The following is a 27,235-nucleotide window of genomic DNA, read 5'->3' on the forward strand; positions in this document are numbered from 1 at the left end:
TTGAAGCTAAAGAGATGCCATTTTGCTCGAGGGCACAGGCAAAGCCGGTCAGCTGCGGCCATGTTAATGCGGGGCACTTTCATCTCTCTGAGGGGCGCGACAGTGAGGTCCTGGAAAAGAAACGGATAAAAGAAAAGAAGGTGAGAGAAGGTGTGCGTCAGAAGAGGTGCTGAGGGACTTGGGTTAACGGGATGAAGCCGTCCTTATTCGCGGGAACGAAGCGGTCCTAGTCGAATTCCTGAGTCACCGTCGAGAGAAAGCAGTCTAGGCAGCCATATTGAATCCTGGCAAACCGAAGCAAAAAGGGCTACCATATTGGATCTTTACCAGCCTTGGTGCTGAAGGGGGATAGGTTGGAGGGAGAGTCCATGTACATTTTGGGCAAGTGATGCCAGGCTGGCCTGCCATGTCATTAACGGGCATGCCTTTTCTCTACTTCTGTGGAAGAGGTTGACAATGGGTGAGGCGCATCAAGTCGCTGGCCTTAGTTTACTGACGCCTTGAGTGTGCATATGCCGACGGCCGTATTTCTTGGGGGCAAATCGAAATGGTTTGGCTTGTTTCCGAGCAAGCTGAAGCCTTTCTTTCGCCATCTTTCTTATGGGCACCGTGCTGGCGCCATTGCCCCGCTGTGACCCGGTGATGTCCCCGTGGCCATTTTGGTTTCGGGCGGCCCGGATACGGGAGGCGGAGTGTGCATGGTGGAGGAGGGCCAACCACGCGGAAGTGACGTGAGGCGCCGCCATGTCTTTTGAGGGCGGCGACGGCGCCGGGCCGGCCATGCTGGCTTCGGGCACGTGAGTGGAGGCGGCGTTGTGAACCGCGGTGTGGGGAGGATTTGGCCGTCCGGAGGAGAGGGGCGCTGGGAGGGCGAGCCACTCGTGGGAGGGGTATGGCCTGCGTAGATCAGAGGGCAGAGGTCGCCCAGTGACCCTACGCTGAGCGCTGGAAAGGGGTCGCCCGCGGGAACCGTCGTGTCTGACCCAAGGCAAAACCTAGACAGCCTTCTCATACGGTCTCCAGACCCACAAGGGTTCTTGCCTTGGTCGTGGACCATGTCCACAGGGTCTGGGGGTTGCCCGGGGGGACTTGGGGCGCCCCTCACCCGTCCAAAGGCGGGACTTCCGGTCCTGGCCCCCACCTGGGCGGGATTTCCTGTTTTCTTCCTAGAGAAGTGGCTCTTCCCTGGACCCTCGGGCGAGGTGGGAAGGTCTCGGAGAGGTCGAGAAAGAGCCCAGACGTTCACCTTGTCCCCGGCTACGCGGGGTAGGGGGGTGAGGGGCATCCTCGAGTTTCTCCCACTTTCGGGCAGGGGGGCACTCGTAGTTTGACAGGTGGTTGGAAGGGGGCTTCACTAGCATCCCTCATTCCTTGGGGGACTCTGCCTCTTTCCTCACCTGTACCTAGAATTCTTTTCCTCAGTTCATCTCATCTCATCCTAGGAGGCCAGTTACCTTAGCCCTCCCCTCCCCCTCCTGTGGGGGACAAGTCTCATCTCCTCTCCCCCATCTTAAACTCTTCAGTCTTGGGGGTTGGGGACCCTCCGTCCATCTCTCCGCGCCTTAGAGGATAGAGGACTCTCCAGCAGCTGAAAGGGTGGAGTCTCCTCTGGTCTTGGCCACCCTGCTTTTGGGTAACCAGCCTCAGAGAGCCCGCAGGCCTTGGCAGAGAGGTGTGAGTTACTCTTCTCATTTTTGCCCAGGCCTCCTCTTCACAGTGTGAAGGGGGACCCTCACGCCCACTCACCCCCATTTCACTCTTTCCAATCCTGGAACTGCTCTAAGATCTAGGACGAAGAGTTTAATCCTGATGTCCTGGGGACACGAGAGCCCCAGGCTTAGCACTGGCAGGCTGTGCGACCTTGGACCAGTCATTTCCCTGCTCTGAGCCTTGGTGTCCTCCACCAGCTAAGGGTGACCCCAGGAGGCGCTGTGAGACCGTTAGGCTCCCTGGGCCTCACTTTCCCCACCTGGACTAGGAGATCCTAAACTTTCCCTGGCAAGGAAGGCAGGCTGGCATCCGAGATGAAGCACGGGCTCAGGATCCAGCCCTCTGACTCTATAATCAAAGCCCTGAATCTCCCTGACCCTCAGTTTGCCACCGTGAAGCGGGTTGATAACAGCCCCCTCCCTCGTGGGGTGGGGGAGAGGCTGGGATGACACGCTTGCACCCCTGAACCCCTGCCTGGCGGATGGGAAGTGCAGGGTGAATTTGCCGTGGGGCGTGTCCGGAATGGTGCTGGCTGTTCTCGCTGCACGTAGCTTCCGACAAGGGCTTTGTGGCCCACGAGCCCGGGCTGTCTCATTTGTGAGGGAACCGCTCCCACCTTAGTGGATCAGGTAGGAGGTGAATTGACAGGTGCAGACTCCATACACTTAGTCGCTGCTTTTCAAACAACGGCTTAAGGGATTATGCGTTGAAAAGGGACTGCGAATTGAAATCCAGCTACAGAAGACCTTGGCGGGCTGGACTAGAACTGTGCTTGAATTCCTCCAGTGATGGGGTGCCCCCTACCTCCCTGAAGAGGCCCCTCAGCTTCCCAGCAGCCCTGGCTCCCCCACTGTGGTTTATAGGAAGAAGAAAATGAGGCAGAGAGAGGGCCAGTGAGTGGTCCAGGGTCACACAGCAGGTTTGCGATGGCAGACAGCCAGTCCCCTTGCTTTTTTTTTTCTTTTCTTTTCTTTTTTTTAAGTTTATTTAAGTACTCTCTACACCCAGTGTGGGGCTCAAACTTATGACCCCCGGGATCAAGAGTCACAAGCTCTTCCAGTTCAGCCAGCCAGGCGCCCCAACTACTTGCTCTTTCCATCTCATAAGGGGATGCAGCCAGCAGCTTGTCTGCTTAGGGGAGGCCTGTCCTGCGTCCTCGAGCTTGGGGAGCTCACAGTCTGATGGAGGAGGCAGCAGAGGTACAAGGGTCACAAGCTCAAGTGACAGTGAGCTATAACGGAGGTAGCCCAGGGCACTGTGGGTCTAGAGAAGCCATCTGATCCATCCTGGGGGCCAGGGAAGACTTCCAGAGGAATTGCCAGAACAGTCTCAGGAAGTACAAAACTTTTGCGGATGGAAATCTAGGCACAGAGGGCGTCTCGCACACCATTTTCTGCTCAGCCCCCGCTCTCCGAGGCCTGCCACGTGCAGGGCAAGGCTGGTGGCTCAGAGATGAAGGCTGCAGGCTCCCCAGAGGGCTATGTGCTACAATGGGGGACTCTCCGCCATTGTAGGAGCCCAAAGTGGGGGGACTGACCCGATCTAGGGGCGAGGGCAAGCTCTTTCCACACTAGAGTGAAAGAAATATTGACTAGTAACTGGAAGGCAGGCCATCCAGGTGTAGGGGGACCACCTTGACTGAAGGCCTCAGAAGTCTTGGAAGGCTGTGACGCCGAGCGCAGGGCCAGGTTGCGGGCCGTGACCTTGTCCTGGGGCTGCTGGGGAGGGGCAGGGGCTCTTCCAGCCGGGAAGGACCCCCAGGGGGCCGTGTGCTGGCCTAACTGGAGGCTGAGAGGTTCAGGAAGAGGCTGCAGTGGTGGTCCAGTGGGAAAAGAACGCAGGCCAAGCATATAGTTTCAAATCTTCTATAAGCCACATTAAAATCGTAAAAAGAAAACAAGGTCCGCTTTCGGCATATGTCTTGTTTAGCCATTATGGCTGACACGTCATCATCTCCACGTGTCATCCACAGCAGACCTGACAGTGAGATGTTAGACACCCTGCTTTTTTGTGCTAAGCCTTCAAAAATCCAGTGTGGATCTCATACCCATGGCCCCTCTCGCTCTGGAGCCGCCACGTGTCAAGTACTCCTTAGTCACGTGTGGCAGTTGGTTCCCAGGTCGGACAAGGCAGGGTCAAAAGGAGGGCCCAAGGCCGTGGGGACAGGGTGGGGCAGGAGGGATGGGGCTGGAGGGTTGAGGATGGTCCCAGGAGATCTGGGTGGGGAGGAAATCTGGGGGAGTAGCGGGCTTTGGGGAAGAAGCTGAGCTCAGCAGGCACAAGGTGGCTGGGAGGCATGGGCGTGGCCTCTAGGGACCGGTGGACACACAGGGCTGGGTGTAGGCCGCGCCATCAGCCATCAGCGGAGCCTCAGCTCTCTGTCCTGCTCTGCCCTGCAGGGCGTGGATGGCGTCGGGGCGCCCCGAGGAGCTGTGGGAGGCGGTGGTGGGGGCCGCTGAGCGTTTCCGGGCCCGGACAGGCACGGAGCTGGTGCTGCTGACCGCCGCGCCGCCCCCACCGCCCCGCCCGGGTCCCTGTGCCTATGCAGCCCACGGCCGGGGGGCCCTGGCAGAGGCCGCCCGCCGCTGCCTCCACGACATCGCCCTGGCCCACAGGGCCGCCGCTGCCGCCAGGCCCCCCGCGCCCCCACCAGCACCACAGCCACCCAGCCCCGCACGGAGCCCACCTCGGCCCACCCTGGCCAGGGAGGAGGACGAGGAAGATGAGGACGAGCCGACAGAGACCGAGACCTCGGGGGAGCGGCTGGGCGTCAGCGATAACGGAGGTGAGAGGGGCAGGGGCTGGGGTGGCTCTTGGCTCGGCAAGTCGCCTCCAAGGTAGGTTTTCCTGGGGAGGTGGGACTTGCTTGTCTCTGAGCCCTGGCTGACTTGCCGGGAGACCTTGGGCGGTCAGTCCCCATCTCTGGGCCTCAGTTTCCTTACATGTTACCTGGCGCCAGCCCCGTGGTGGGAGGTGCTAGACAGACGCAGAGCCAGTCCAGGCCCTTTTCTTGAGGGACTCCTGGCCTGGCCAAGAAGTTGGTGGTCCCCATGTGAGGCAGTGCCCCGTGGAGGCCATAGGGTTGGGACCTGAGCTGGGAGCTTGAGCAGCACAGGAGTTCTTTCCAAATCTGGGGCGCCACATGCTCGTGAGAACAAAGGTAGGAGTCAGGGATGCAGGCAATAGCTTAGAGAGGCCAAGGGAAAATGCAGCTGTGTGTTTTGGGGGTAATTTGGAGGTTGGACTTCAAAGAGACTGGCCGGTAACATTAGGGCTTTGAAGAGTGATTAGGAGTTTGTGGGGGGGCTCAGCAAGTAGGACTTACTACTCAGCAAGTAGGCTACTACTAAGGCCTGCTTCTTCATTGTTGCTGGAGACAGCCTGCATAGGGCTAAGGGCACAGACTCTAGAGCCCGGTGGCCTGGGTTCAAATCCTGGTGACACGGTTATTAGCTACGGAACTTTGGGCAATGATATAACTTCTCTGTGCCTCCTGGTCCCCATTTGTCAAACGGGCTCATAATCGTCTCCTATTTTTCTCAGTCTCTTTTTTGAGCCAGTTCAGCCCAAACAGATCTTAAGAGATTTCATGTTTATCCAGCCAGTTGTTTTCACCCGAGGGTGTAACAGATAGAAACTGGATTTGTTTCTGCTGATGACCTGGAAGATAACCGGGGCAAGGGTGTTTGAGGCAGAGGGAATAATTCCAGAAGCCCTGAGGCTCGCAAGGGCCTGGCCCCTATGGTTGGGGGGGGGGGGGGGGAGGTGATCTCAGTGGCTGGATTCGAGCCTGGGCCACTAACACCATCCACAGGGCTCTTTGTGATGGACGAGGATGCCACACTCCAGGACCTGCCCCCGTTCTGTGAGTCGGACCCTGAGAGCACAGATGGTAAGTGTCCCAGGCTGTCCCCATGCCCAGGGCTGCTGGGATGAAGGCAGGGACAGAGGCTGAAGTCCACCCTCTCCCCCAGATGGCAGCCTGAGCGAGGAGACCCCTGCTGGCCCCCCAGCCTACTCAGTGCCCCCGGCCTCAGCCCTGCCCACACAGCAGTATGCCAAGTCCTTGCCCGTGTCCGTGCCCGTCTGGGCCTTCAAGGAGAAGAGGACAGAAGCACGATCGTCGGATGAGGAGAATGGGCCGGTGAGGGGCAGAGGGGAAAAGGGAAGGAGGGTGGAGGGAAAGACTCAGAGTCACTTCCTCCAGGAAGCCCTCAGGCATGGATGGCACATTTCATAGGATTGATCCTCCCCTCCACCTCATGAGGCAAGTTTTGGGGCTAGAGCCCTAAAATTTTTTAACTATTGCAGCCTTATAATGTATCCCAGTGCCTTGTAGGGAAAGTCTTTTCTGGTTTCTAGGAATAGCTTTATTTACAGAATACCTGCTCCAGGCAAGGTACCAGTACTTTGGTATCCCCTCCAGAAGGAGAAACTGAGGCTCAGAGGGGTCAGATCACCTATTGTCCCCACCCTGCATATTTCTGGCTCCTCCTGGCATTTCCCTCTCCCCCACTTCCTCTGTTTCTCCCACACGGTTGTACACGTGGTATCCCTGGGCTGGCCTGGGTGGACCCTCACCATCCATCCCGGAACTTCCCTGACACACTGGGAGTGTATGTGACTTCCTTGGGACCTCAACTTGTGAGGGACAGAGCTGGGATTGGAACCCAGCTTCCTTTTGGAAAGGAGTTACAGGCCACAAGGCAGGAGGCCCTGGGTCCCTTGGGCCCCCTCCCCGTGTGCCTCTCAGAGTCCTCGTTGACTCACTGGCAGCATCCATCCGCTGTTGCTGTCCTTGTTGCCACTGGTGGAAGCCCAGTGAACTGACATTTGAGGCCTGAGGGTGGGGGTGCCGGGCTGGACTCCGGAGGGGCTCTCGTGCAGCTTCTGCCTGTGGCCTCTCCTGTTCTGCTGGAAGCCAGGCCCAGCTCGAGGGATCGGGCCATACGGGAAATTGCACTAGTTGCTGGGGGACAGGATGACAGGGCCCCTCCCAGGTGGAGGCCAACACGAAAAGGGGTCCTTTCCTTACAGCGCCAGCAACGTGATGGCTCAGGGCTCTTGAGCAGTCACTGGGCTGATGGTCTCAGGCTCTGTCATCATCCCTATGTTTTAAAGGGGAGAGAGAAGCCTAGGGAGATGAAATGCCCGTTGACAGCTTGTCGGTGGCGGAGGCCTGATTGTTACATGACTCGATGCCGAGCCCACCCCAAATCCTTAGACATGACACTCTCTGGGTGCACACAGCCTTGATGGTCAGCAGACAAGCAGCACTTCCATTGTATAAGGAACTAGAACGGCGATGGGACAAGTAGTTCTTGCGCGTGGAGTCAGGCCAAGAAGGGGAGGAGGAGAGAGGCAGGAAGGCTTCTTGGAGGTGGTGGTGTTTGAGTTGGGTGGAAGGATCCCACATGGAGCAAGACTGGGGGGTGGGGGGGAGGGCCTTCCTAACAGGCGAGAAGCGTTGGGCTGGGGCGTGGCGCCGAAGAGGCGGGGCCGCAGCGGGCGCTGACCCCACCCCCGCTCCGCAGCCCTCCTCGCCGGACCTGGACCGCATCGCGGCGAGCATGCGCGCGCTGGTGCTGCGGGAGGCCGAGGACACCCAGGTCTTCGGGGACCTGCCGCGGCCGCGGCTCAACACCAGCGACTTCCAGAAGCTGAAGCGGAAATACTGAGGCCCAAGCAAAGAGCTTCCCGGCCCAGCGTCCGCTCCGCTCCACACTACACCCCTGCCCCGCCCCCTGGGCCGGCCAATCCGAGTCAGACCTGGGACCGACCTTCCAGGTGGCCCGGGCCCCGGGATTGCCCCCTCCCTGCCAATCCCCGCCATCCTTCCAGCCCGCGATCCCCTCACGCGCCGAGGAGCGGGACCTATCTAGTTTCTCGATTGGGTCTGTCGCCGCTTTCTTTGCCCTGCGACAGATTCTTTCGATGAAGGGATTAGCTCGCTCCCTGATCGGGGCGGCCAGTTTTAAGCCCCAAAATGGGTCAACTGTTGTTTTTTGCCTAGCGACAAGGGCTTTGCTCGCGCGGCATTGGTCGAAAGCGAAAAGCCAAGCCACAGGATTGGGAAGCGGCAAGCCATTTCGGCCTAGAGATGGGAAGCTCCTACATTTGATTGGCTCGAACCCAAAGGGCTTGACCAATCTCCCGGAGTCGCCATCCCACCCTTCCTGGGCTGTCCCGCCTGATTGGCTCCAGCGTCCTGAGGGCGTGGCCAAACCCTCCTGTGCCCAGGATTGGCCTGCGGCCTTAAATTTACGTTCTTTACACTACTGGGACTGGGGTTGTTTTTGACCTAGTCCCGACCAAGTGTCCCTCTGCCCCCTCCCAGGGATGGCCCAATTCTGTCCCTGCGTCTGATACCCTCTCATTGGTTCCATCCCACAACAGCCTGCCAATCGAAGTCCGTCCTTGCAGCCCGGACGGCACCAGCTCCCGCCCCTCTCCCCCCACCCCCACAGGTGCCTTAAAGGGCCTTCGTCCGCCCAAGGTGGGGGGCAGGGGCCCTCGCTCTCCGGCCCTTGTGTGGGGGAGAGAGTCGGGGGTGGGGATTGGGAGTTGGGAGGGGTGGTCTGAGATTAAAGAATTTTACCTCTGGCAAATGAGTACAAAGTGTGTTGTGTTCATTCAACAAACATTTCCTGAAGCCGAATGAGCAGCATTTCATGGATTTTCAGGGCAAAGCTGGGAGTTTTTACAGATAAAAGAGATTCACAGGGTGGGAGTGGGGATTCCAGCCCTGTGTGACCATAGATCCCCACTCTTCAGGGAGATGAATGTTGGAATGTGAATAGTCTTTAAGGAATCAGTGTTCTGAGTCCACATAGACCCCAGCAAAATCAGGAACCTCCACTTCAGGCCGGGGGTTTTCTGCCTGACAGAGCTGAAATTGGCACCTGATCCCAAGTCTAGGCGGGGTCCAGTAAACCTGTAATTTCATCTCCCATCAGACCACCACCGGAGGAATGCGCAACAGATGAGACATAAACAGGACGAACTACCAGCCAAACAATTTTATAAAGTTATTAACATGTATTAACTCTTTTAATCTTCCTAGTAACCCCATGAATGGAAACGATTATCCCCACTTTACAGATGAGAAAATCGAAGTATTGAGGGTCAGGGCTGCTGTCGGGGGAGGAGATTTCTTGGACTGGCAATGATCATCAAATGGAAAAAAAGTTTCTCCCGCTATAACTAAGGGAATGAATGTTACAGAGTTCAACGTGGAAAGAAAATCTGCGAAAAGAAGACCCACACCCCCTACTGGCCCGAGCCGTCCATTGCTGCGGGAGAGATGAAGGTCAGAGCACCGGAGGACCACAGGGGCAGGTCTGGAGAGGGGCGGGGCTCCTGTAGTGGGAGGAGCCAAGGCCCTGCCCCCTCCCGTACGACGAGTCATTTCCGTCCGCCGAGAAACAGAGAAAGAAGCCGGTGGAGTTGCGGGCAGAGCGCCTCGGGCCGGACTTCCCTGGTCGCAAGTGGCAGGTGAGCCCCGGTCCGGCATGGTGAGCGTGGGCCGGGCTGAGGGCGCGCGCGAGGTTCTTGGCTTTTGCCTTCGGACGCAGGGGTCCGGGCTCGCTGCAAGACTGAGCGGGGCGTCGTCGCCTGGGAAACGGCGCGAGCCTGAGGCCGGCAAGAGGGTGGGATTTCCGGGCCCTTCAGCGGAAGAAGGGAAATTCCTGGTGGACGGGGAGGGAGGAGGAGGGACTTCCTGTGGCAATTTGAGGGCGTTCTGTCAATCAAACCTGTTTACCTACTTCCCCTTAGGCCGGCGCTAGGGATGGCCGAGGTGGAGCCCCAGGGCCGCCTGTGGCTGGAGAGCCCCCCTGGGAGTGCGCCCCCCATCTTCCTGCCCTCGGACGGGCAAGCCCTGGTCCTCGGCCGGGGACCCTTGACCCGGGTTACCGACCGGAAGTGCTCCAGAAACCAAGGTGGGCGGGGCCGGGGCTGCAGGGGGTGTGGCCCGCTGCTGGAGCGGGAACGCAGTGCAGGAAAGCTGGACGGCCGGTCCGGTAAGGGAGATGTTTGGCCACCAGGCGGAATTGCGTGGTGTAGCTAGTCCTGAAGTTGATAGGTGCCCTCTGGAGAGTATAGGAAGAGAAAGAGGCTGTGCCTGACCTGGAACTAGCCAGGCGCCTTAGTGGGGAGAGGATAGAACCAATCCCTATAGAGGTGTCAGAGGAGGATGCTTACAGGTCACCGGGAAGGCTTGAGTCAGGTCACGACCCTTGACAAGGAGAGAGCCGATCCTATGGTGAGAAGTACTACGCAGGCCTAGGTGGTAACGGGGGAAGCCCAGGACCTGCACCTAAGCACACGGCTCATCAGGGAGAAGCCAATTCTTTACGGAAAAAATGCCCGCCCTGTCCCTAGGCGAGAACCCGCGTCACGGGCAGTCCTAAAGGCCTTTATCTGATTCCTGCATATAAAGGAGAGAGCCGATCCCATTTAGAAATAAACTGCTTTCCCCTCCGGAATGGGTGCTATGGCCCCATCCTGTGGCTTAAAGCTGGCCGTGCTCTCCAGTAATGAGGAAAACGATCACACAAGGATGCACATTCTGACTCCACCCTCTCAACCCTCAGTGGAGCTGGTCGCAGACCCTGGGACTAAGACCGTGGCAGTGAAACAGGTACCAGTTCCTCCGTGAGGCCTGGGGGTGGTGTTGGGCAAGAATAGCAACCCGGCCGGGAACAGGCCCATTGGAAAAAATCTGGTTTGGAGGGAAGGGGGTGTGGCCAATAGAGAAGCCTGGGCGTATTACCTTCTTCAGTTGGGGATCCATCCACATTTAAATTGGATAAGGCTGGCGGCCTGTAACATTTCCAGATTTCTGATTGGTGGTACACAGCGAAGAGGCGGGGCTTATGGATCTGACTGGCAGGTGGGGAAAAGAAGTCCCGTTTAATTAGAGGAGGTTCCTGGTGGGGGATGCAGTTAATGCCAGCTCCGCTCTCCCCCTTTGCAGCTGGGAATTAACCCCTCAACTGCTGGGACCCAGGAGCTGAGTCCGGGGGCAGAAGGCTCTCTGAGGGTGGGGGACACACTGTATTTGGTCAACGGCCTCCACCCGCTAACCCTGCGCTGGGAAGAGGCCCGCACGTCTGAATCCCAGCAAGACACTCCACCCGGCACCCCTCCGGTGGCCCCAGACGCTTCAGGGGACGTTGAACCACCGAAGAAGAAGCGGATGCGGAAGTCATCCTCCGGCTGGGAGAATTTTGAGAAGCTGCTAGTGTTTACAGCACCTGGGGTGAAGCCCCGGGGCAAGGTGAGGGCCAAGCTGAAGGAGCCACGCAGGCGGGGGCTTGGCTCTAAGTTTGCTGTGTGCCCCTGGGCAGGTCATTCAACCTCTCTAGGCCTCCACTTTTTTTTTTTTTTTTTTTTTGTCTGAGAAGTGGACCTGATGACAGTCAGGCGCTGGGGGCGTGGATGTATGTCAGCTCCGGCCTGACCCGCAGTAACCTCAGCAACGAGCCACAATCATGGTAGCAGGTGTAGCACATTGTAGCAGAGACCCGAGCTCACGTGTCCTTACTTCACGTGTCCTTAACGCCACTAGACTCCCCAGTAAAATGCTGAATCCATGCAAAGCATGAGGCACAGCCCCTGACACGCGGTTAGTACCCAAACAACCCCACTCCTGTTTTTATTTCCAGGGTTATTAGACTTCTGGCGTGAAGGCCAGGGGAGGAGGGTGGGCAGGATACGAACCCCCCAAAAACAAAATTTTTAATGCTTATTTTTGAGCGACAGAGAGTGAGAGTGAGCAGGGGAGGGGCAGAGAGAGGCAGACAGAGGATCTGAAGCGGGCTCTACGCTGAGAGCCCGATGTGGGGCTTGAATCCACAAACCCTGAGACCATGACCTGAGTTGAAGTCGGGCGCTTAACCGACTGAACCACCCAGGTGCCCCGTGAAACCCATTTTAAAGACTGGAATACTGAGGCGCTTAGAAGAAGTGGGAGGCAGTAGGGTAGAAATTTAGGCTCTACGCTCTGGTGTCAGGGACACATCCTTGCTGTGGCTTTGCCTTCTCGTAAAATGTGGAGGCTCTGTGACTCAGTTTCCCTAGGGGTGAAGGGCGAGTGGTAAGTCTCCGCCTTGCGAGGGGGGGGGATGGGAGGCGTAACAGTGTTGCTGTTCCTCTTTTCTCGCTGACCATCAGGTGGCCGCCTTTGATCTGGATGGGACCCTCATCACCACCCGCTCTGGGAAGGTCTTTCCCACTGGCCCCAGTGACTGGAGGTGATAGGCAGAACAAGGGGGTGAGTGAGGCACCCACAGGGGGTCCCCCGTCACCTTACCCCTTTCCCATCCGCCCTAGGATCTTGTACCTAGAGATTCCCCGTAAGCTCCGGGAACTGGATGCGGAAGGCTACAAGGTGCGTGTGCTTTGTGCGGGTTGGCTGGGCCACGGGGCAGGCCGGGGCCCGGGCGAGGAGGGCACCAGGTGACATCCGTGTGCTCCCCAGCTGGTGATCTTCACCAACCAGATGGGCATCGGGCGCGGGAAGCTGCCGGCAGAGGAGTTCAAGGCCAAGGTGGAGGCTGTGGTGGAGAAGCTGGGCCTTCCCTTTCAGGTATGGCTGCCGGGGAGTCGGAGGGTTGTGGAGGTGGGGGGTGGGGACCCAGAGAGAGGGGAACAGAGATGCTGAGCTGGGGGCACAGAGAGGAGGGGACAGGGGCCTGGGGAGAAGCCGTAAGTGCCAGTGGGGAGGTGGAGGGCGGGGTCTGGGCGGGGTTATGCTGAGAAACTCATCAGAAGTGGCCGGTTCTGGGGCACCGGTTCTGGGGCACCAGGAGCTCTCTCTGGATTGGTGAGGGTTGGGGTAGCATCCTTGGAGGATCCTGGGAAGGAGCCCGGGAGGGTGTCTGCCTTCAGTGACTCCCACCCACAGGTGCTGGTGGCCACGCACGCCGGCTTGTACCGGAAGCCGGTGATCGGCATGTGGGACCATCTGCGGGAGCAGGTGAGCCTCGGCGTCCGGGTCATTCCCCTCTTCCCTCTGCCCGGCCTCCCCTCCACAGGTCTCCGGGGTTTGCCGTCCTGCCTCCTTCCTCTTCCTCTCCTCCCCTCCCCAGGTCCTCGCCTTCTGTGTCACATTCTGTTGGTAGGTGAGGGCAACGCTCTCGAACTCAGAAAGTCAGAGCAGTCAAGGAGGAAATCAGTCGCTTGTTGGTTGTTTTGTGTGTGCAATTGTTCTGAAGTTCAACAGCTTCCTGAGCTGAAGGTATCCGTGTACCAGACAGGCCTGCTGGGGCACCCACATACCAGTGAGGGTGCAGACTGTACGTGCACACGCTGGTGTGTAAAATGGTGGGAGGAAGCGAGGCAAGATGAGGCAGGGTGTACCTGCGGTGGTCAGGTAAGGTCTCTTCGAGGTGCTTTTTAGACCTGAAGCTGGTTGTGGGGGGGGGAGCCATGAGGGTGTCTAGGAGGAGTGGTCTAGGTGGGAGAACCAGCAAGTGTAAAGGTCCTGAGGCAGGTCTGTGACTAGGGTGTTTAGGGACAGTGAAGAGGCCGGGTGGCTGGACCTGAGTGGATGAGGGGGGGAGAGAGGGGTATGAGGTCAGGGCGGGTAGGTGTGGGACTGTGATGCTTGAGGACCCAGGTAAGGGCTTCCCCTTTACCCTGCAGGGGAGCAAGGGGGTGGTGCCCGGTAGGGTTGGGAGGGGTGGGGGGGGAGTCAACATGAGCAGGAACTGGCACCCTTTGGTGGTCATGTGGGGAACAGACCGTGAGGGCAGAAGCCTACAAACCAGGATGAAACAGCCCAGGATCTGGGCGGTGGCGGTGAAGGGGGTGAGAAGTGGCCTGAGGGTGGCGCCTCCAGCAGGGCACCGACTGAGCCAAGCATCTCCAGGGAGATGTGGAAGCAGGCTCCTTACTGCCGTCACCTGTCCCTCCCCAGGCCAACGAGGGCGTGCCCATCTCCGTAGGGGACAGTGTCTTTGTGGGAGGTAAGGGCCTGGGGATGGGGAGGGTGTGCGGATGGATCCACTGGGGCTGGGGAACGTGTGTCCCCAAGGCTGCTGGTGGACGCGGGGGTGTGTCCCCTGTGTTCCAGACGCAGCCGGACGGCCAGCCAACTGGGCCCCGGGGCGGAAGAAGAAAGACTTCTCTTGTGCGGATCGTCTGGTGAGCCCCCCCCCCCCCCCCCCGTCCCCTGCCCGCCTGGAGCTGCGTCCCCACCTTGTCTGACCTCTGCGTCCCCCGCCTCCTCCTCCCAGTTTGCCCTCAACCTTGGCTTGCCCTTCGCCACACCGGAGGAGTTCTTCCTGAAGTGGCCCATCGCCAGCTTTGTGCTCCCCACCTTTGACCCGGTGAGGCCCTCGGGGCGGGGCGGGGGGGGGGTGGTTGGGGGGGAGGGGGAAGGCGGGAGTCACACTCATCACGGCCACCCCTCCCACCCCTCCCAGAGAACCGTCTCCCCCTCGGGGCCGCTCTACCTCCCTGAGGCCAGCTCCCTCTTGAGTCACAGCCCTGAAGTGGTGGTCGCCGTGGGATTTCCTGGGGGTGAGACACCTGACCCCCTGACATCCGGAAGCCCCAGCCCCTCTCTGGGTCCTCGGGCGCCCCCTGATCCCGTCCCCCGCTTCACAGCTGGCAAGACCACCTTCCTGCAGGAGCGTCTCGTGTCGGCTGGCTACGTCCACGTGAACCGGGTGAGACACCCCACGCCCCAGGCCGAGGGCCGTGCTGCCCGGCCCCTCGCTCGCTTTCCCCGCCTTACTGGGTTGCCGATTCCCCTCCAGGTCTCCGTGCCGCCTCGCAAGGCCTCCCCGCCCCTGTCCTGGTGCTCACTCCCCACTTCCATCTGGGTCTCTGTGCCTCTTCTGGGTCCCTGCGTGCCCCCGCCGCCCCCCCCCCCACCGGGTCTCCTGACCTGCCGTGTCCCCCAGGACACCCTGGGCTCATGGCAGCGCTGCGTGACCACGTGCGAGACCGCTCTAAAGCAAAGGAAACGGGTTGTGATCGACAACACAAATCCGGACCCTCCCACCCGGGCCAGGTACCAGGGTCCCCCGGGTGACCTCTGTAGGGCGGGCCTGGGGCCCCTCACCAGCCCGGCCCCTTCCTGGCCCAACAGGTACATTAAGTGCGCCCGGGACGCAGGGGTCCCTTGCCGCTGCTTCCTCTTTGGCGCCACGCTGGAGCAGGCGCGCCACAACAACCGGGTGAGCTGGCCTGTGCCCCCCGTCCCCCTCCATCCCAGCCCCCGCCTCCCAGCCTGACCCCTGACCCCGCCCCCCACAGTTCCGAGAGATGACCGGCTCCTCTCACGCCCCCGTGTCCGACGTCGTCATGTTTGGCTACAGGTGAGCCCCGCCGCGGGGAGGCTCCAAGCGGGTGGGCGCCAGGGGCCCAGGCTGGGTCTCACCTCCCCTCCTCACCCCTGCCACCAGAAAGCAGTTCGAGGCCCCGACGCTGGCGGAAGGCTTCTCGGCCATCCTGGAAATCCCGTTCCGGCTGAATGTGGAGCCTCCCCTCGAGCGGCTGTACCGCCAGTTCTCAGAGGGCTGAGCTGCCCCTGCCCCCCAACCCCCAATAAATGGTTTTCCTTTAAGCTCGGGCACCATTGTGCTGGGAAGAAGGGTGGTCTGCCCGGCCAAGGACTGGCACCTGGCTAGTCCCCAAGCAGGGGCGGGGGGGGACTCCCGGGGTGGATACAGGGGTGGGATTTGTCCTGAGCGTGTCTGGCCAGATGCCTCTCCCGCCGGAGTAACTGAGGCCTCTCAGCCCATGGCCGTGGGTGCTCTAGACACCCACTTGAGGGGGCTGGGGAGCCCCCTCAAGGGACACGGCCCCCCGGGGGGGCGGGGTAGGGTCTTCCTTGCGTGTGGCTGCCGGGCTGCAGAACCAGTGCAGGAGCATGTGTGTTGTGACCCTGAGGATGAGAGCTGGATTTGGTGAGTGAGAAACTGCGAGCTGAAGTTGACCTTGGGGCAGGGCCTGCAGCAGTAAAGGGGGTGCTGGGAACACAGTCACAGGGGGCAGGTCCCCGGCCCCAGCTTGTGTTTGCTGCTGGCCAAGCACGACCTGTCGAACCCAAAGGGATGGAGAGAGAACCCCGGCGGCAACGGGGAGCAGAACCCAGGCATGCGACTGGCCTCGAAGACAGGACCACCAGGCACGGCGGGGCCTGCGGTCTGGGGACCGACCTGCCACTGAAGGCATAAGTGGCTCCACGTGCGGCCCGTCCATCTTCGCTCAGGTGATGGTGCTCTCAGAGGGCCCCCCCCCCCCCCATCACAAGGATGCACGTTCCCACCCCCCACAGCAGGGGCGGGCTGGGCCATCAGCTCTCTGGGAGCCAATGCCACCCAGTCTGAGGACCCCCGGCCAAGGCTTCTGGACATGGAGCGCGGTGGCCAACGGGCTTTTAAAAGACTTTATTGGGGAAACGTACAGGGGTGGAGACCGTCCTTGGAGACAGCTCACGACGCGGTCCTCCAGCCCATCTTGCTGGGCGGCTGCCATCCCAGGGGCCCCTGCTCAGAAGCATCTGACCTGGGGGCAGGAGAAGAGGAGGGGCTGGACGGGGCCTCCCAGCTCCTCAGGGAGGGGCCCTGGCTCAAAGGGGCGAGCCCTCTCCCCGCCCGGGGCTCCATCACCTCCTGGGGGAGAGGGTGGCAGTTTCCCAGGAGGCCTGGGGCTACCGGAAGCTTCCCCGACATGCCTCTCGGCTCCGGTCTCGAGACCAGAGTCACACGACTGCTCCCCAAGCCCCAGACACCTCAGAGGGTCCCTCGTGCACTCGGGCCGGGTGCCACTCACCGGTTTTGGCGGGGGCCTCGTCTGTGACTCCTGGAGGGGCCCAGCCTGGGGGTGGCCACTACCCCCCCATCTGCGGGGGGGAAGGCAGGGGGGCTGTGTCAGTGGCAGGGACTTGGGAAGTGGGGGGAGGGGTGGGAGGTGGGGGTCCCGGCCTCACCCCCCGCTGCTGCTGCTCCTGCTCCAGGTTCCGCTGCAGGACCTGCTGCTGGTTGGCGATGACGCGCCGGATGCCGTTGACGAAGTTGCTCTGGTCGTGGGGGATGAGGCCGATGAAGATCTTCTTCTCCGAGGAGTAGAGGAGCATGAGCACGCGCACCTCGCACGACGCCTTGTAGGAGAAGTGCACGCAGCCGGCCTGGCGGGCGGGGGCGGGGGTCACTGGCCGCGGTGCGGATGCGCCTCCCCACGGCCACCGGGGCATGAGCACGTGGGCCGGCGCCCCTTGGAGCCGCGGCACACTGCGTCCTGACCACCGTCCCCCCAGCCCTGGTGTCGCTACCGCTTGGGGACAAGGACACACAAGCCCGCAACGGCCTGGGGACCGACGGGCTCTGCACAGAGGCACCGGGACTTGGCTGCGACGTGCTCCAAGGAGACCACGGCGCCCGCGACAAGCAGGGTGATGGCGGGCTGGCGAGTACGCGGACTGCCCCCGAGGCGCCAGGTGGCCGTGGCCAGGACTCGCAGAGGCCCCCTCGGGCCCCAGGAAGCCCAGCACTAAGTCCCCCACACGTAGGCCCTGGAGGCAGCTCAAGTGCCAACCACGAATCCCCAGTGGACTGTCAACGACACTGTTCCCTCAAACCAGGGACGCGGCCGAACGGACAGCCACCTCGGGAGAAGCGCTCCCGCTCTGCCTCCCTGGGCCCTGCTCTCCAGTCACCACCCCCGGCTTACAGGTGGGCAAACTGAGGCTGAGTTCAAGGACTCCCAAGGCCCCTCAAACCACAAGGGGCTGTGCCTTCCTGTGCGCCACCCCGGGGAGACGGCGGCGGCAGGTGTCCAGGGGGGAGCCCCGGCCCCGCAGAGGGAGCGCGGAACGCTGGGCAGGGCCGGCCAGGTGCATGCGCGGCTTTTCCAGCTTCCCCCGCGGGAGCGCTGTGCCCTCAAACTTTTGTGACACAAGAAATACACAGCCCTCCCTCCAAACACACTTGCGCTGCTGTGACGGAATCAGATAGTTGGGGACGCATGCCGGCCTGTGACTGCAAACGCCCACAAAACGTGGCGACGGCTGTGCTTTCACAAGCACCGAGACAACGCACCTCCCCTCGCAGACCAGCTAAGGTCAAGACCCGCTGGAGGATAAGCCGGCACCTTGAGAGCTCGGGCTGGGAGCAGACAGACCTCGCTGCCTGGCAGGGCTCTTCCGGAGCCTCGGATTGTCCATGAGAAAACCCGGTCCCCGTGGAGGAGGGACCTGGGAGCACCGGGTCAGCACTCAGTGGTTCCAGCCCCTCGAGACTCTGGCGAGACTCCGAGTCGACCCTGGAGGCCGTACCACACCGGGTGCGAGTCCTACTCTGAGCCTCAGTTTCCCCATCTATAAAACGTGTCCGGGACGGCACAGACCCGGGGAGTCCCGTGGACCGGGAGCCGACAGGTGTCTGGACACGAGGCCGACCGGCTGTCACCGTGGGGGCTGCCGCCACTCTCTCCCCAGCCGGCTTTGGGGAAACAGCCACCGGCCGTCATCCGCCTTCTAGTTTTCAAACACAGAGCGGACCCGGCCCCTTCTGCCTGGGGAGGCCTTTCCGGCCGGCCGCGCCCCCACCCACTCGCCCGGCCCGCACACGCCGCACTCACGAAGCCGTTGTCCATGATCCGGCACAGGCTCTTGAGCGTCTCCAGGTCCTTGGTGAAGTGAAACTGTACCAGGCGCGAGTTCCGGAACAGCGGCACCAGGGTGGTCTGCGGGCAGGCCGGACGGCGCCGTGAGACAGGGTGCCCAGAACGGTCCGCGGCCACGCCGCCCAGCCTCGCCCCCGCTTCTGACCTCCACCGGGTCCACACCCGCCTATCTTCACTTGCCGGACAAGCTGGCCACAGGGCCCTGGCGCGTGCTGTCCCTCCGTCTAGGATGTTCTCCAGCCGGCAACTCCAGTGCCCCCTTCTCGGGGAAGCGCCCCGGCCACCCCATGGTCTGCTGGCTGTCACAAAGGCCGAGTGCCTCCCATCACACTCACCAGCAGCTGCTGCGGGATGAGCTGCATATACAGCTTCCTTGGCCACTGCTCGGTCCTCCTGCGGGGCAAGGGGACGGGGGTCAGGAAGCTGGGTCTTGGCAAGACGCTGCCTCCGCCCCCAGCCCGGCACTCACAGGATCTCCCCTTGGTTCACGTAGACGTGCGACGGCAGCCACCTCTTGGACCGACTGTTGGGCTCAGGCCTGGGCTTTTGGGGAGAGGAAGAGGGGAGACATCAGGAGGGGGGAGGCACCCCAGTCAGCGAAGACACGCTGGTCTTCAGGTCGGCCAGGTCCCCCCAGGACTCACCTCTTGCCACTCCATGACCCCGCTCCACGCCAGGAACTTGTTGTTGACGATCTGAACTGGGCCCGCGACCCCGCCGGGACCCACCGCCTGCGGGAACAGACGAGTGGGGCCAATGCCTGGGAGTGCCCCAGGGATGCTTCTGGGGAACCTCAGAGCTGTCCTGAAGACCCTGGCCCCCGTCTCCAGGCAGTCTGGCCACAGCCCCAGAGCTGGCCCTGCCCCTCAGCTGCTCACAGACCTTCCATGGCTCCCCAGTGCCCCAGAACAAGTCTCAGATGCTCAACCTGGGGTACAAAGCTCACAGGGTCTGCCCCTAAGACCCAGACAACCCTGTTTGTTGCACAAACAGGAACACTACTCATAAATAACTGGCAAGGGGTGAACCAGGACAGTTACCCTCCAGAGCCTTCCAGCCGCATAGCAGCCCTCCCCATAAGCCTGCGGCCCATCTCCAAGCCCTGCTGTGTGTAGGAGGCCCTCCAGTGAAGAACCGCCCTCCACCACCCCCCCGCCCCCAAGCCACGCTGACAAGTCTGGGGCAGGGCTGGCCTGGGCTCCACCAGCACACCTGTTTGCGCGTGGTAATGACCTGCCGGATGGCGTTGACAAAGCCGCTCTGGTCGTAGGGGATGAGGCCCATGAAGATCTTCTTCTTGGACGAGTACAGGAGCATGAGCACGCGCACCTCGCAGGGGGAGATGTGAGGAAACAGCATGCACCCCGCCTGGGGGGGGGGGGCAGGAAGTCAGAGACCCCTCCAAGCTAACCAGAGACTGTCCTGTCTCGGGGACAGGTCGTCACTGGACAGAAGTCCTCAAAGTCGCCCTGTGCCCTTCCGTGACGAGTGAGAGGCCACAGCACAAGGCAAGAGCATGTGAATGTGCACTTGGGGGTCTCCCTCAGCTGGTCAATCTGTGGTGAGGGCCTGGGACCCACCGCTGAGGCAGGAGGATCCTGAGAGGGTGGCACCTCCCCCCCGCCCCCCACCGCGTCGCCCCCTCTCGATGCCGCTTTGTCCCGAGTAGGGCCTGCCTCGGCCGAGCCGCCTCCAGGGAGGCACTGGGCGCAGCCCCAGCTCTACTCCCTCCTACGTGCGTGCCCCAGTGCAAATCACTTCATGTTCTGGACCTCAGTTTTCCCATCTGTAAGATGGCTTAACGACAGTCCCGTGGTCGCCGCCACATAAACATCTTTACGCGAGACGCCAATGCCTCCTTGGCATGACGTCAGAAAGGAGTGTCACAGGCCTCTCTATCTGGGCTGTCGGGACAAAGAGGCGGCTACCTCGGGGAATACCCCTGACTTGTCCTGTCACCCAGGGGCCACCTGCTCAGGGAACCTGTCCCCTGCCTTCCCGGACCAAGGCGCGGCCCGTCCTCCCAGAGCTACCAGTAGGACCAGGAGTGTGACCGGCCAGGGAGCGTGCTGGTGCGCTTCTCCCCTGTGGCCCTCGGGCCCGTCGGCCAAGCAGACGGCAGGCCCTCAGCAAATGGCGCTGAGGTCAGGGCCGGCCCATCGGGCAAGAGACTGCGCCAATCACGACCCCCGGATTGTCCGGGCCCCAAGGGAACGGGAATCTACCTGGACACTGGGGGTCATGGCCCGCCCACACAGTAGGCGGAAGGAGGCGCTTGGTCCCAAAGGGGACCCCAGAGCCGAGTCCTGTGGTGTCCCGAGCGGAGGATCCGCTCTCCTCTCTTGCCACCCATCCCCCGCGAGCACCTGTCCCCTTCGGCAACCAGACCCCTGTGGGGTGGGGGTGTTCACCGCTGAGATCAGGGCCCGGAGGAGACGCTGGGGCCCAGACCGGAGGGGCTGCAGAGACCACGCCAGACTCACTCCCTGACGGCCCCATGTCACAGTCACTCACCAGCCCACGCTGACCAGGTGTCGACCACACGTGCAGGCTGCCTCCTCCAACACCACACAAGTTCACTCCCGCTAACCGCCCTGAGGCGTCCCGCCGCCAGCCCCGCTTGCCGGATGGGGGAACGGCCCCAGCACAGAATATCCCCCTGGCCCGGCTCACCCTCCCCGCACCCCCACGGCCATCTTCAGTTGGGTCCCTGCCACGTGCCGTGTCCCCAACAGGCTCCTAGGTCTCAGGAGGGCCAGCTGGGGCCCTCCACTCACTCGCATCCCTGGCGCCACCGCCCGCGTCCTCCGTGCTCTGCCTTCCCTGACACCCGCGTGTTCAGACACGGACCAAGACTCCGGAGGGAGGCCTTGGGCCCCCGGCCCCCCGCCCAAGGGTCCCGCTCTACTCACGAAGCCGTTGCCCATGACGCGGCACAGCCCCTTGAGGGAGTCGCAGTCTCTGTTGGTGAAGTGGAACTGCGCCAGCTGGGAGTTGCGGAACAGGGGGCCCAGGGTGGTCTGTGGGCGGCCAGGGGACAGCTGGGTCACCGCCAGGGGCGGGGTCCCCGGGAAAACGGGCCTGGGGAGGCCGGAGGTGGGTCTTACCAGCAGCTGCTGCGGGATGAGCTGCATGATGAGCTTCTGCGGCCACTGGTCGGTCTCCCTGCGGTGGGGGAAGGGGGGGGATGGCGAGTCAGGGGAGCCCCGGCCACCCACCTACCCCCGCCCCCTGCCCGCCACTCACAGGTTCTCGCCCTGGTTCACGTAGGCCTGGCAGGGCAGGGCCCGCTTCAGCTTCGCCGTGGAGTCCGAGTAGGGTCTGCGCTTCTGGGGGCGGGGGGGGGGGGTCACCGGGCACAACCCGGGTGCGCGGCCCGCCCCACACACAGGGCCAGCCCCCCACCCCCACCCCCGGGCTCGCGAGGGGACCCCGCGGCTCACCTCCTGCCACTCGAGGACGCCGCTCCAGGCCAGCAGCTTGTTGCCGAGCCGGTGCTCGCCCACAGCCAGACCCCCGAGGGCGAGCCCAGGCGAGGAGGGCCCGATGGGACCCAGGGCCCCGAAGACCCGAGCACCTTGCTGCGGCAGAGGGGAGGGGGGAAGCCGAGGCTGGAGGACCCGCAGGGGCAGCCTGTCCACCGCACGCAACCCAGCGTTCAGACCCAAACCCCCTGCTCAGAAACTCCCGGGGCCACGTCCAAACCACTCGTCCCAGGAGTCAAAGACCCCAAGTGGCTGACCTACATATCCTTTCCCTGCCACTACGAGCCCCTCCTCCCCGGCCACTTGTCACCTCAACGCTGGTCTGCTCCTTGCTCCAGCTGTGCCCTTGGCCCGGAATACCATCCCTCCCCCTTCAGGAGATGCCACTCACTCACCCTCCTGGCCCGATCAATTCTTGGTCCCTCTGTCCTGACCCAACTCAGAAGCCAGCGGCCCGAGGGTCCAGGCCTCCATGAAGCCCCCACAATGCACACACCAGTCTACACTGCAGCTGGCTGCCTGGCACATGGGTTTGCCCCAACCCACCCACGCTGAAAACTCTTCCAAAGCCCCCCACGGCCCTCAAGAGAAAGTCTGGACTCTCTCCTCTAGATCCTGCCAACCTTTCCGAGGTGGTCGCCGGCCCTCCTTCCCTCCCTTGCAGACCCCGGGCGGGGGGAGGGGGGGGGCGGGGGGTGGAGAAGGGAAACCAAAGCACAGAGAACAGAACCATCCAGGGAGGCAGAGAAACTTTTGGAAGAGGGAGCGTAACATCAAGAGGGATTTCAGACACCACATCTTGAGAGTGGTTGCAGAACACCCAGAGAACGTTCCAGCAACAAAGCCAAGGAAAGCTACACGTTCGACTCTTCACAGGGCACTCTCCCAGATATCCTTTTTTTCCCCCTAAACCAAAGACATCTCAAAGCAAACAAGGGAAAGGCTTTGGAACTGGCTGGCAGCAAGTACTCCCTACAAATCTCACCAGTAAATGCCTCCGGGCAGCAGAAAAAATTACTAACGGGCGTTGTTCTTTTTCATGTTATGTTAGAGGGCACTTTCTGCATTTCCTATAAAGCACACAGATGTTTTCTGTCCCAGAAAGACAGTAAAACTCGGATTTTCCAGGAGCTTAAAAAGGCAAACAAAAAACCCTGAGCAAGCACGTCCTCCACCTGGACAGGTGATTCTGGAATATGGGCAATGGTAGCGGATCAGGAAGAAAACCAAAGAGAATCTTGGCATAAGAACATGTTGGTGCGTGTTCAGGGCCGGGCTGGGTCTGAGATGCAGGACGGGGGTTGAAGTCCCAGGTTTGGAGATGCCACAGGTGGGGCAGAGAACATCGGAGAATATGTGCTTAAAGCCCACAGCTGAAGAGCCTTCGGAGGGCCAGATGAATGCACTTTAGGAGCCGGTCAGTGTAAACTGGGAGAGCACGTGTTTCAAGTCTGCTTTGTCTGTGAGGGCCAGCTGACCACGTTAGGCTTAAAACATGTTCTGGTCTAGAACGTAAAGACCGAGAATTCCTAGCTAAAAACTCAGGTCTACCTGCAACAACAGGGTAGGTACGTCCAAGTGCACGACCACAATTAAGGACGAGAGTTAAGTGCGGTCCTAAAGGAAATCTCATATCCGGGCAGATGTGTGCGTTTGACGTGTGAACTGTTTCCTGCACAGGGAAGCCTATTTTGTACTCGGTAGGAGAATGAAAGCCTTAGGGTGCACAGTTTCAGGACCGGGAAGCGCTTTTGAACTAGATGCAGATGCTGAACGCATCCCCGTAAGACAGTGGAGCCGAGGGGTATGTTTAACTTTTGAGAGACGTTCAGAGTCTTCCTGTCTACGTTTAAGATACGAAAAAACCTGTTTTAAGGCCTGCGTGGAGCTGCCACAGCTCCATGCCACGCACAACGTCGGCGCAGGGTATGAAAGAAGCGAACTCGAGAGCCAGCCTAGGGTAAAACGCACATCTGGGCAAGCGTGAAACGCCGAGACGTGCAGGTTTACTAACATTCCAGGTGCGCCTGAAGATTTTTGAAAAGTATGCGCTTATTTTAGGTCTGGGGAAGCGTGTGCAGTTAACGTCCCGACAAAGCCAGATGTTTACGTTTGGGCTTGTTGCACTCTGTGAGGGCATCCCACATCTGGGCGAGCGTGCAAAACCCGGGCGCACACGCCACGGGCGCCGTGCAGACGCGCGCGGGCCCGGGAAGGAACAGCCCCAGGTGCAACACCTGGGCGCGCGAGTGCAACACGCGGGCCCCCCTCGCCGCGGCCCCGCGGCCCCCTCCCCCATTTCCAGATTTCCTGCGCGGAGAGAGACCAACTTTCCAATTGGAAAAACAAGCATGCACGCCTGCCGTCGGCCCGCCCGCCCCCCACCCCGCGTTTAAATCGGGACGCGGAGTCAGCAGTAATTTGAGCCCTCCCCGCCCCCGTACCCCACCCCCGCCACCCCAGCCTAAACGCGCAACAAAGGGGAGAGCACGGCGCGTACCACCCGGGGGGGGGTTCCACGGGGTAACCCGACCCAGCCGGGACCACCCTTCGGGTCATCCTGAGACCCCACAGAAGAGGGGGCCGCGGACAAAGACCCGAGCCCGGGGGAGGGGCTGGCGGGGGCGGGGCCGTGGAAGGCTCTGGAAAAAAGGCGGGGGGCTCACCATGGGAGGGGCCGAGCGGGCCCGGATCCGCGGTGGCTGCGGGCCCCGGGGGCTGGCCGGCCAGGAGCGCGAGCGGGCGGCGCGCACCGTGAGGGGCCGTGGGGGGCGGCCGCGACCCCCGAGGGGGCCCCCGGCGCCGGAGCGGTGCGGAGCGCGGCGCGGACGGACCATGGCGGGCGCGGGCCGAGCGGGCTGGGGGCTGCCACGGGCCGCACGGGGGGCTGCGGGCTCCACCGACTGAGGGGCGCGGGCGCGCGGCTTCGGGGGAGACGGGCTGGGCTGAACCAAGCGCGGGGGACGCGCCGCCGGAGAGGGGTCGCCGCGGCCAAACCACTGCGGCGAGCGGGGGAGCGCGGCGCGTACCAACCGCGTCCGCGAGGGGGCGTGGCTGGGCTGTACCAAAATAGGGCTGGGGGAGCCTCAGGAAGCGGAGAGGGTGTGTGGGGCGGGGAACACGGCCATTGGAAGATGCTCTGGGCCTCTCGCGCTAGAGGGGGGAGGAACTGGGAAGACGTGCGAGCAACAACTTCAGGGGGGTGTGGCGGGAGAGGCCATACCGAAGGGTGGACGGGGGGTGATAAGCGAAGACGACGGTACTAAGTTGGCTTCGGGCTGGGGGACAGGATACCAAGAGACCCTACCCTTAGTCGCGGAGCCGGGCGACTACACCAAGAGACCTTAGGAAGAACAGGAATAAGGGAATAGTGGGCCTTGTGGCGAAGGAGCCTACCTAGAAGTTTGGGGATACGGATCGTACCTTGCACCAGGAGAGAACTTAATGTTTGAAGGCAGTGACGTGGCTAGGTGGGCCGGAGACCACAAATCCCAGCGTCCCCCGCGCGGCCTGCCTGGGCGGGGCCAGCGACCCCAGAGACGCCGCCAGTCCCTGCTGCGTGCCCATTGGTCCCGGTGCCCTAAGGCTCTGCCTACCGCCCCAGGTACCTTCTCGGGCTTCTTGCCACTCGGGCCGTTCATTGATTCACTCTACACTCAGCTATTACAGGACTGCGTATTCACTTACTAGGAGTTGTGTAACATTTTCTGCTTAAATTTGTCTGTTTCTTAAATGTTGGTAATAGGTAACCGTGAAGAGGCTATGAGGATTAAGTGAGTTAATATAAGATCACTACTCAGCCTAGTAACCACTTAAATGTTAAATCTTTTTTTAAAAAAAATTGTGATGAACACCAGTGGATAAAATAAAAACTTAAAGAAAAATCGTTATTGGGACGCCTGGGTGGCTCAGTCGGTTAAGCGCCCGACTTCAGCGCAGGTCGTGATCCCACAGTCCATGAGTTCGAGCCCCGCGTCGGGCTCTGTGCTGACAGCTCGGAGCTTGGAGCCTACTTTGGATTCTGTGTCTCCCCCTCTCTCTCTCTGCCCCTCCCCTGATCATGCTCTGTCTCTGTCTCAAAAATAAATACATTAAAAAAATTTTTTTAAAAAAAGAAAACTCGTTATTAGTTTCCAGTCTATTTCCAGTCTGCGCGAGCAGTGCGTATACTGTGATGACCAAAACAGACAGGGTCCCCCACAGAGCCCAAAGTCCACTGGAGCAAACAAAATAATCGCAGTTTGTGATAAGTGTGATAAATAGAGCAAATGCACAGGACGACAGCGTGGTGACCACGAGAAGTCAGGGTACCGACCTTTAGGTAGCCTGCAATTCTCTATGGGCTGGAAGAGCCCTAAAACGAGGGAACAGCAAGGCACAAGTCCTGAGGGCAGAAGGAAAGTAAGGGAAGCCGGCACAGTTGGAGCGGACTGAGGGTGGAGGGCTGTGGAAATGGGGAGGTGCTGGGATCCACGAGCAGGGACCTGCAGCCTTGCTATGGAACTTGAATTTTAATCTCACTCTGCTGGGGATCCACCAGAAGGTTTTCAACAAGGGAGTGACACAGACTCCCTTATTTTTAGACAAATCACTCCTACAATACTCGGAAATGACATTTCTACAAGTCTACCGGAGTGGGACCCACAGTGGCCTCTGAGGAGAGAAGGCAGCACGCAGAGGGAATGGGGCCACAGCGACAGAAAGGAGATTCAGCTGCCTCTCTTAGGCTATCTGGAATTCTTACATTATGCAGATGTTGCCTACTGAGAAATAATTTTTGAAATACTTACATCTTTTTGGAAGGATTCCTCTGGCTGCTGTGTTGAAAATAAAACGGTAGGGGTGCCTGGATGGCTCAGTGCGTTAAGCATTCGATTTCAGCTCAGGTCATGATCTCACGGTTCATGCGTTTGAGTTCTGTCAGTGCAGAGCCTGCTTCAGATCCTCTGTCTCCCTTTCTCTCTGCCCCTCCCCTGCTGTCTCTCAAAAATAAACATTAAAAAGAGAGGAAGAAAATAAACTGGTAGGAGATGAGTGGAAGCAGAAGGGCAGAGGAGACTGTGCCGATGATCCAGACAAGAGGCATAGATGGGATGGATGGCAGGCAGGGTGGCCACAGTGGAGGTGGTCGCTTCCACAACGTATTCCAAGCCAGAGCCCAAAGGGCTTGGGCAGAGAGTGAGTGAAACAGGCGTGAAGGACGATGCCATGGTTTTTGGCCTGTACCGAGATGCCACTTAGCGAAAGGGAGCAGACTATGGGCCAGGTGGTTTGTGATGCATGTTAACTTTGAGATGTTGGGGCGCCTGGGTGGCACAGTCGGTTAAGCGTCCGACTTCAGCCAGGTCACGATCTCGCGGTCCGTGAGTTCGAGCCCCGCGTCGGGCTCTGGGCTGATG

At 60.8% G+C, this 27,235-nt stretch overlaps 3 protein-coding genes and 1 long non-coding RNA gene across 14 annotated transcripts; 2 read left to right on the forward strand and 2 right to left on the reverse strand.

Moving 5' to 3' along the window:
• Positions 1–7: 7 nt before the first annotated feature.
• Positions 8–8,322, forward strand: AKT1S1 (AKT1 substrate 1). Of its 3 annotated transcripts, none has more exons than XM_023245725.2 (5): positions 8–140; positions 4,110–4,495; positions 5,525–5,602; positions 5,685–5,854; positions 7,245–8,322. In XM_023245725.2, exons 2-5 carry the CDS (start codon positions 4,117–4,119, stop codon positions 7,386–7,388), a joined length of 771 nt encoding a protein of 256 aa, XP_023101493.1. In that variant the 5' UTR covers positions 8–140; positions 4,110–4,116; the 3' UTR covers positions 7,389–8,322. The 3 variants fall into 3 exon arrangements, with proteins under 3 accessions (XP_023101493.1, XP_019674754.2, XP_044902397.1); XM_019819195.3 differs by having other exon boundaries at positions 119–797; XM_045046462.1 differs by lacking the exon at positions 8–140 and adding an exon at positions 811–1,266.
• A 392-nt stretch (positions 8,323–8,714) lies between these two features.
• Positions 8,715–10,093, reverse strand: LOC123382312. The gene is made up of 2 exons (XR_006590515.1): positions 9,913–10,093; positions 8,715–9,800 (listed from the first exon to the last, which is right to left on the reverse strand). It is a non-coding gene; the product is annotated as an uncharacterized LOC123382312 (long non-coding RNA).
• On the forward strand, positions 8,819–22,853 carry PNKP (polynucleotide kinase 3'-phosphatase). Of its 8 annotated transcripts, none has more exons than XR_006590514.1 (17): positions 8,819–9,204; positions 9,487–9,731; positions 10,305–10,351; positions 10,688–10,990; positions 11,887–11,966; positions 12,046–12,103; positions 12,194–12,301; positions 12,620–12,952; positions 13,634–13,682; positions 13,790–13,860; positions 13,953–14,045; positions 14,142–14,238; positions 14,326–14,387; positions 14,625–14,734; positions 14,813–14,900; positions 15,129–15,632; positions 15,778–22,853. XR_006590514.1 is itself a non-coding variant. In XM_023245718.2 (17 exons), the coding sequence occupies exons 1-17, from the start codon at positions 9,014–9,016 to the stop codon at positions 15,244–15,246; spliced, it is 2,115 nt and encodes a 704-aa protein (XP_023101486.2). In that variant the 5' UTR covers positions 8,829–9,013; the 3' UTR covers positions 15,247–15,289. The 8 variants fall into 8 exon arrangements, 7 of the variants coding, with proteins under 7 accessions (XP_044902382.1, XP_044902383.1, XP_023101486.2 ...); XM_023245718.2 differs by lacking the exon at positions 15,778–22,853 and adding an exon at positions 14,980–15,041 and having other exon boundaries at positions 8,829–9,204; positions 15,129–15,289; XM_023245722.2 differs by lacking the exon at positions 15,778–22,853 and adding an exon at positions 14,980–15,041 and having other exon boundaries at positions 8,840–9,204; positions 9,487–9,650; positions 12,620–12,691; positions 15,129–15,289.
• PTOV1 (PTOV1 extended AT-hook containing adaptor protein) lies at positions 16,101–26,741 on the reverse strand. Of its 2 annotated transcripts, none has more exons than XM_045046461.1 (13): positions 26,627–26,741; positions 21,795–21,932; positions 21,598–21,680; positions 21,459–21,516; positions 21,264–21,371; positions 19,564–19,719; positions 18,996–19,082; positions 18,821–18,894; positions 18,687–18,744; positions 18,307–18,411; positions 16,658–16,855; positions 16,501–16,570; positions 16,101–16,233 (listed from the first exon to the last, which is right to left on the reverse strand). In XM_045046461.1, exons 1-12 carry the CDS (start codon positions 26,705–26,707, stop codon positions 16,559–16,561), a joined length of 1,158 nt encoding a protein of 385 aa, XP_044902396.1. In that variant the 5' UTR covers positions 26,708–26,741; the 3' UTR covers positions 16,101–16,233; positions 16,501–16,558. The 2 variants fall into 2 exon arrangements, with proteins under 2 accessions (XP_044902396.1, XP_023101492.2); XM_023245724.2 differs by lacking the exon at positions 26,627–26,741 and adding an exon at positions 24,503–24,789.
• Between the last annotated feature and the right edge of the window lie 494 nt (positions 26,742–27,235).

Source organism: Felis catus, chromosome E2, assembly GCF_018350175.1.
Source record: "Felis catus isolate Fca126 chromosome E2, F.catus_Fca126_mat1.0, whole genome shotgun sequence".
NCBI lineage: Eukaryota > Metazoa > Chordata > Mammalia > Carnivora > Felidae > Felis > Felis catus.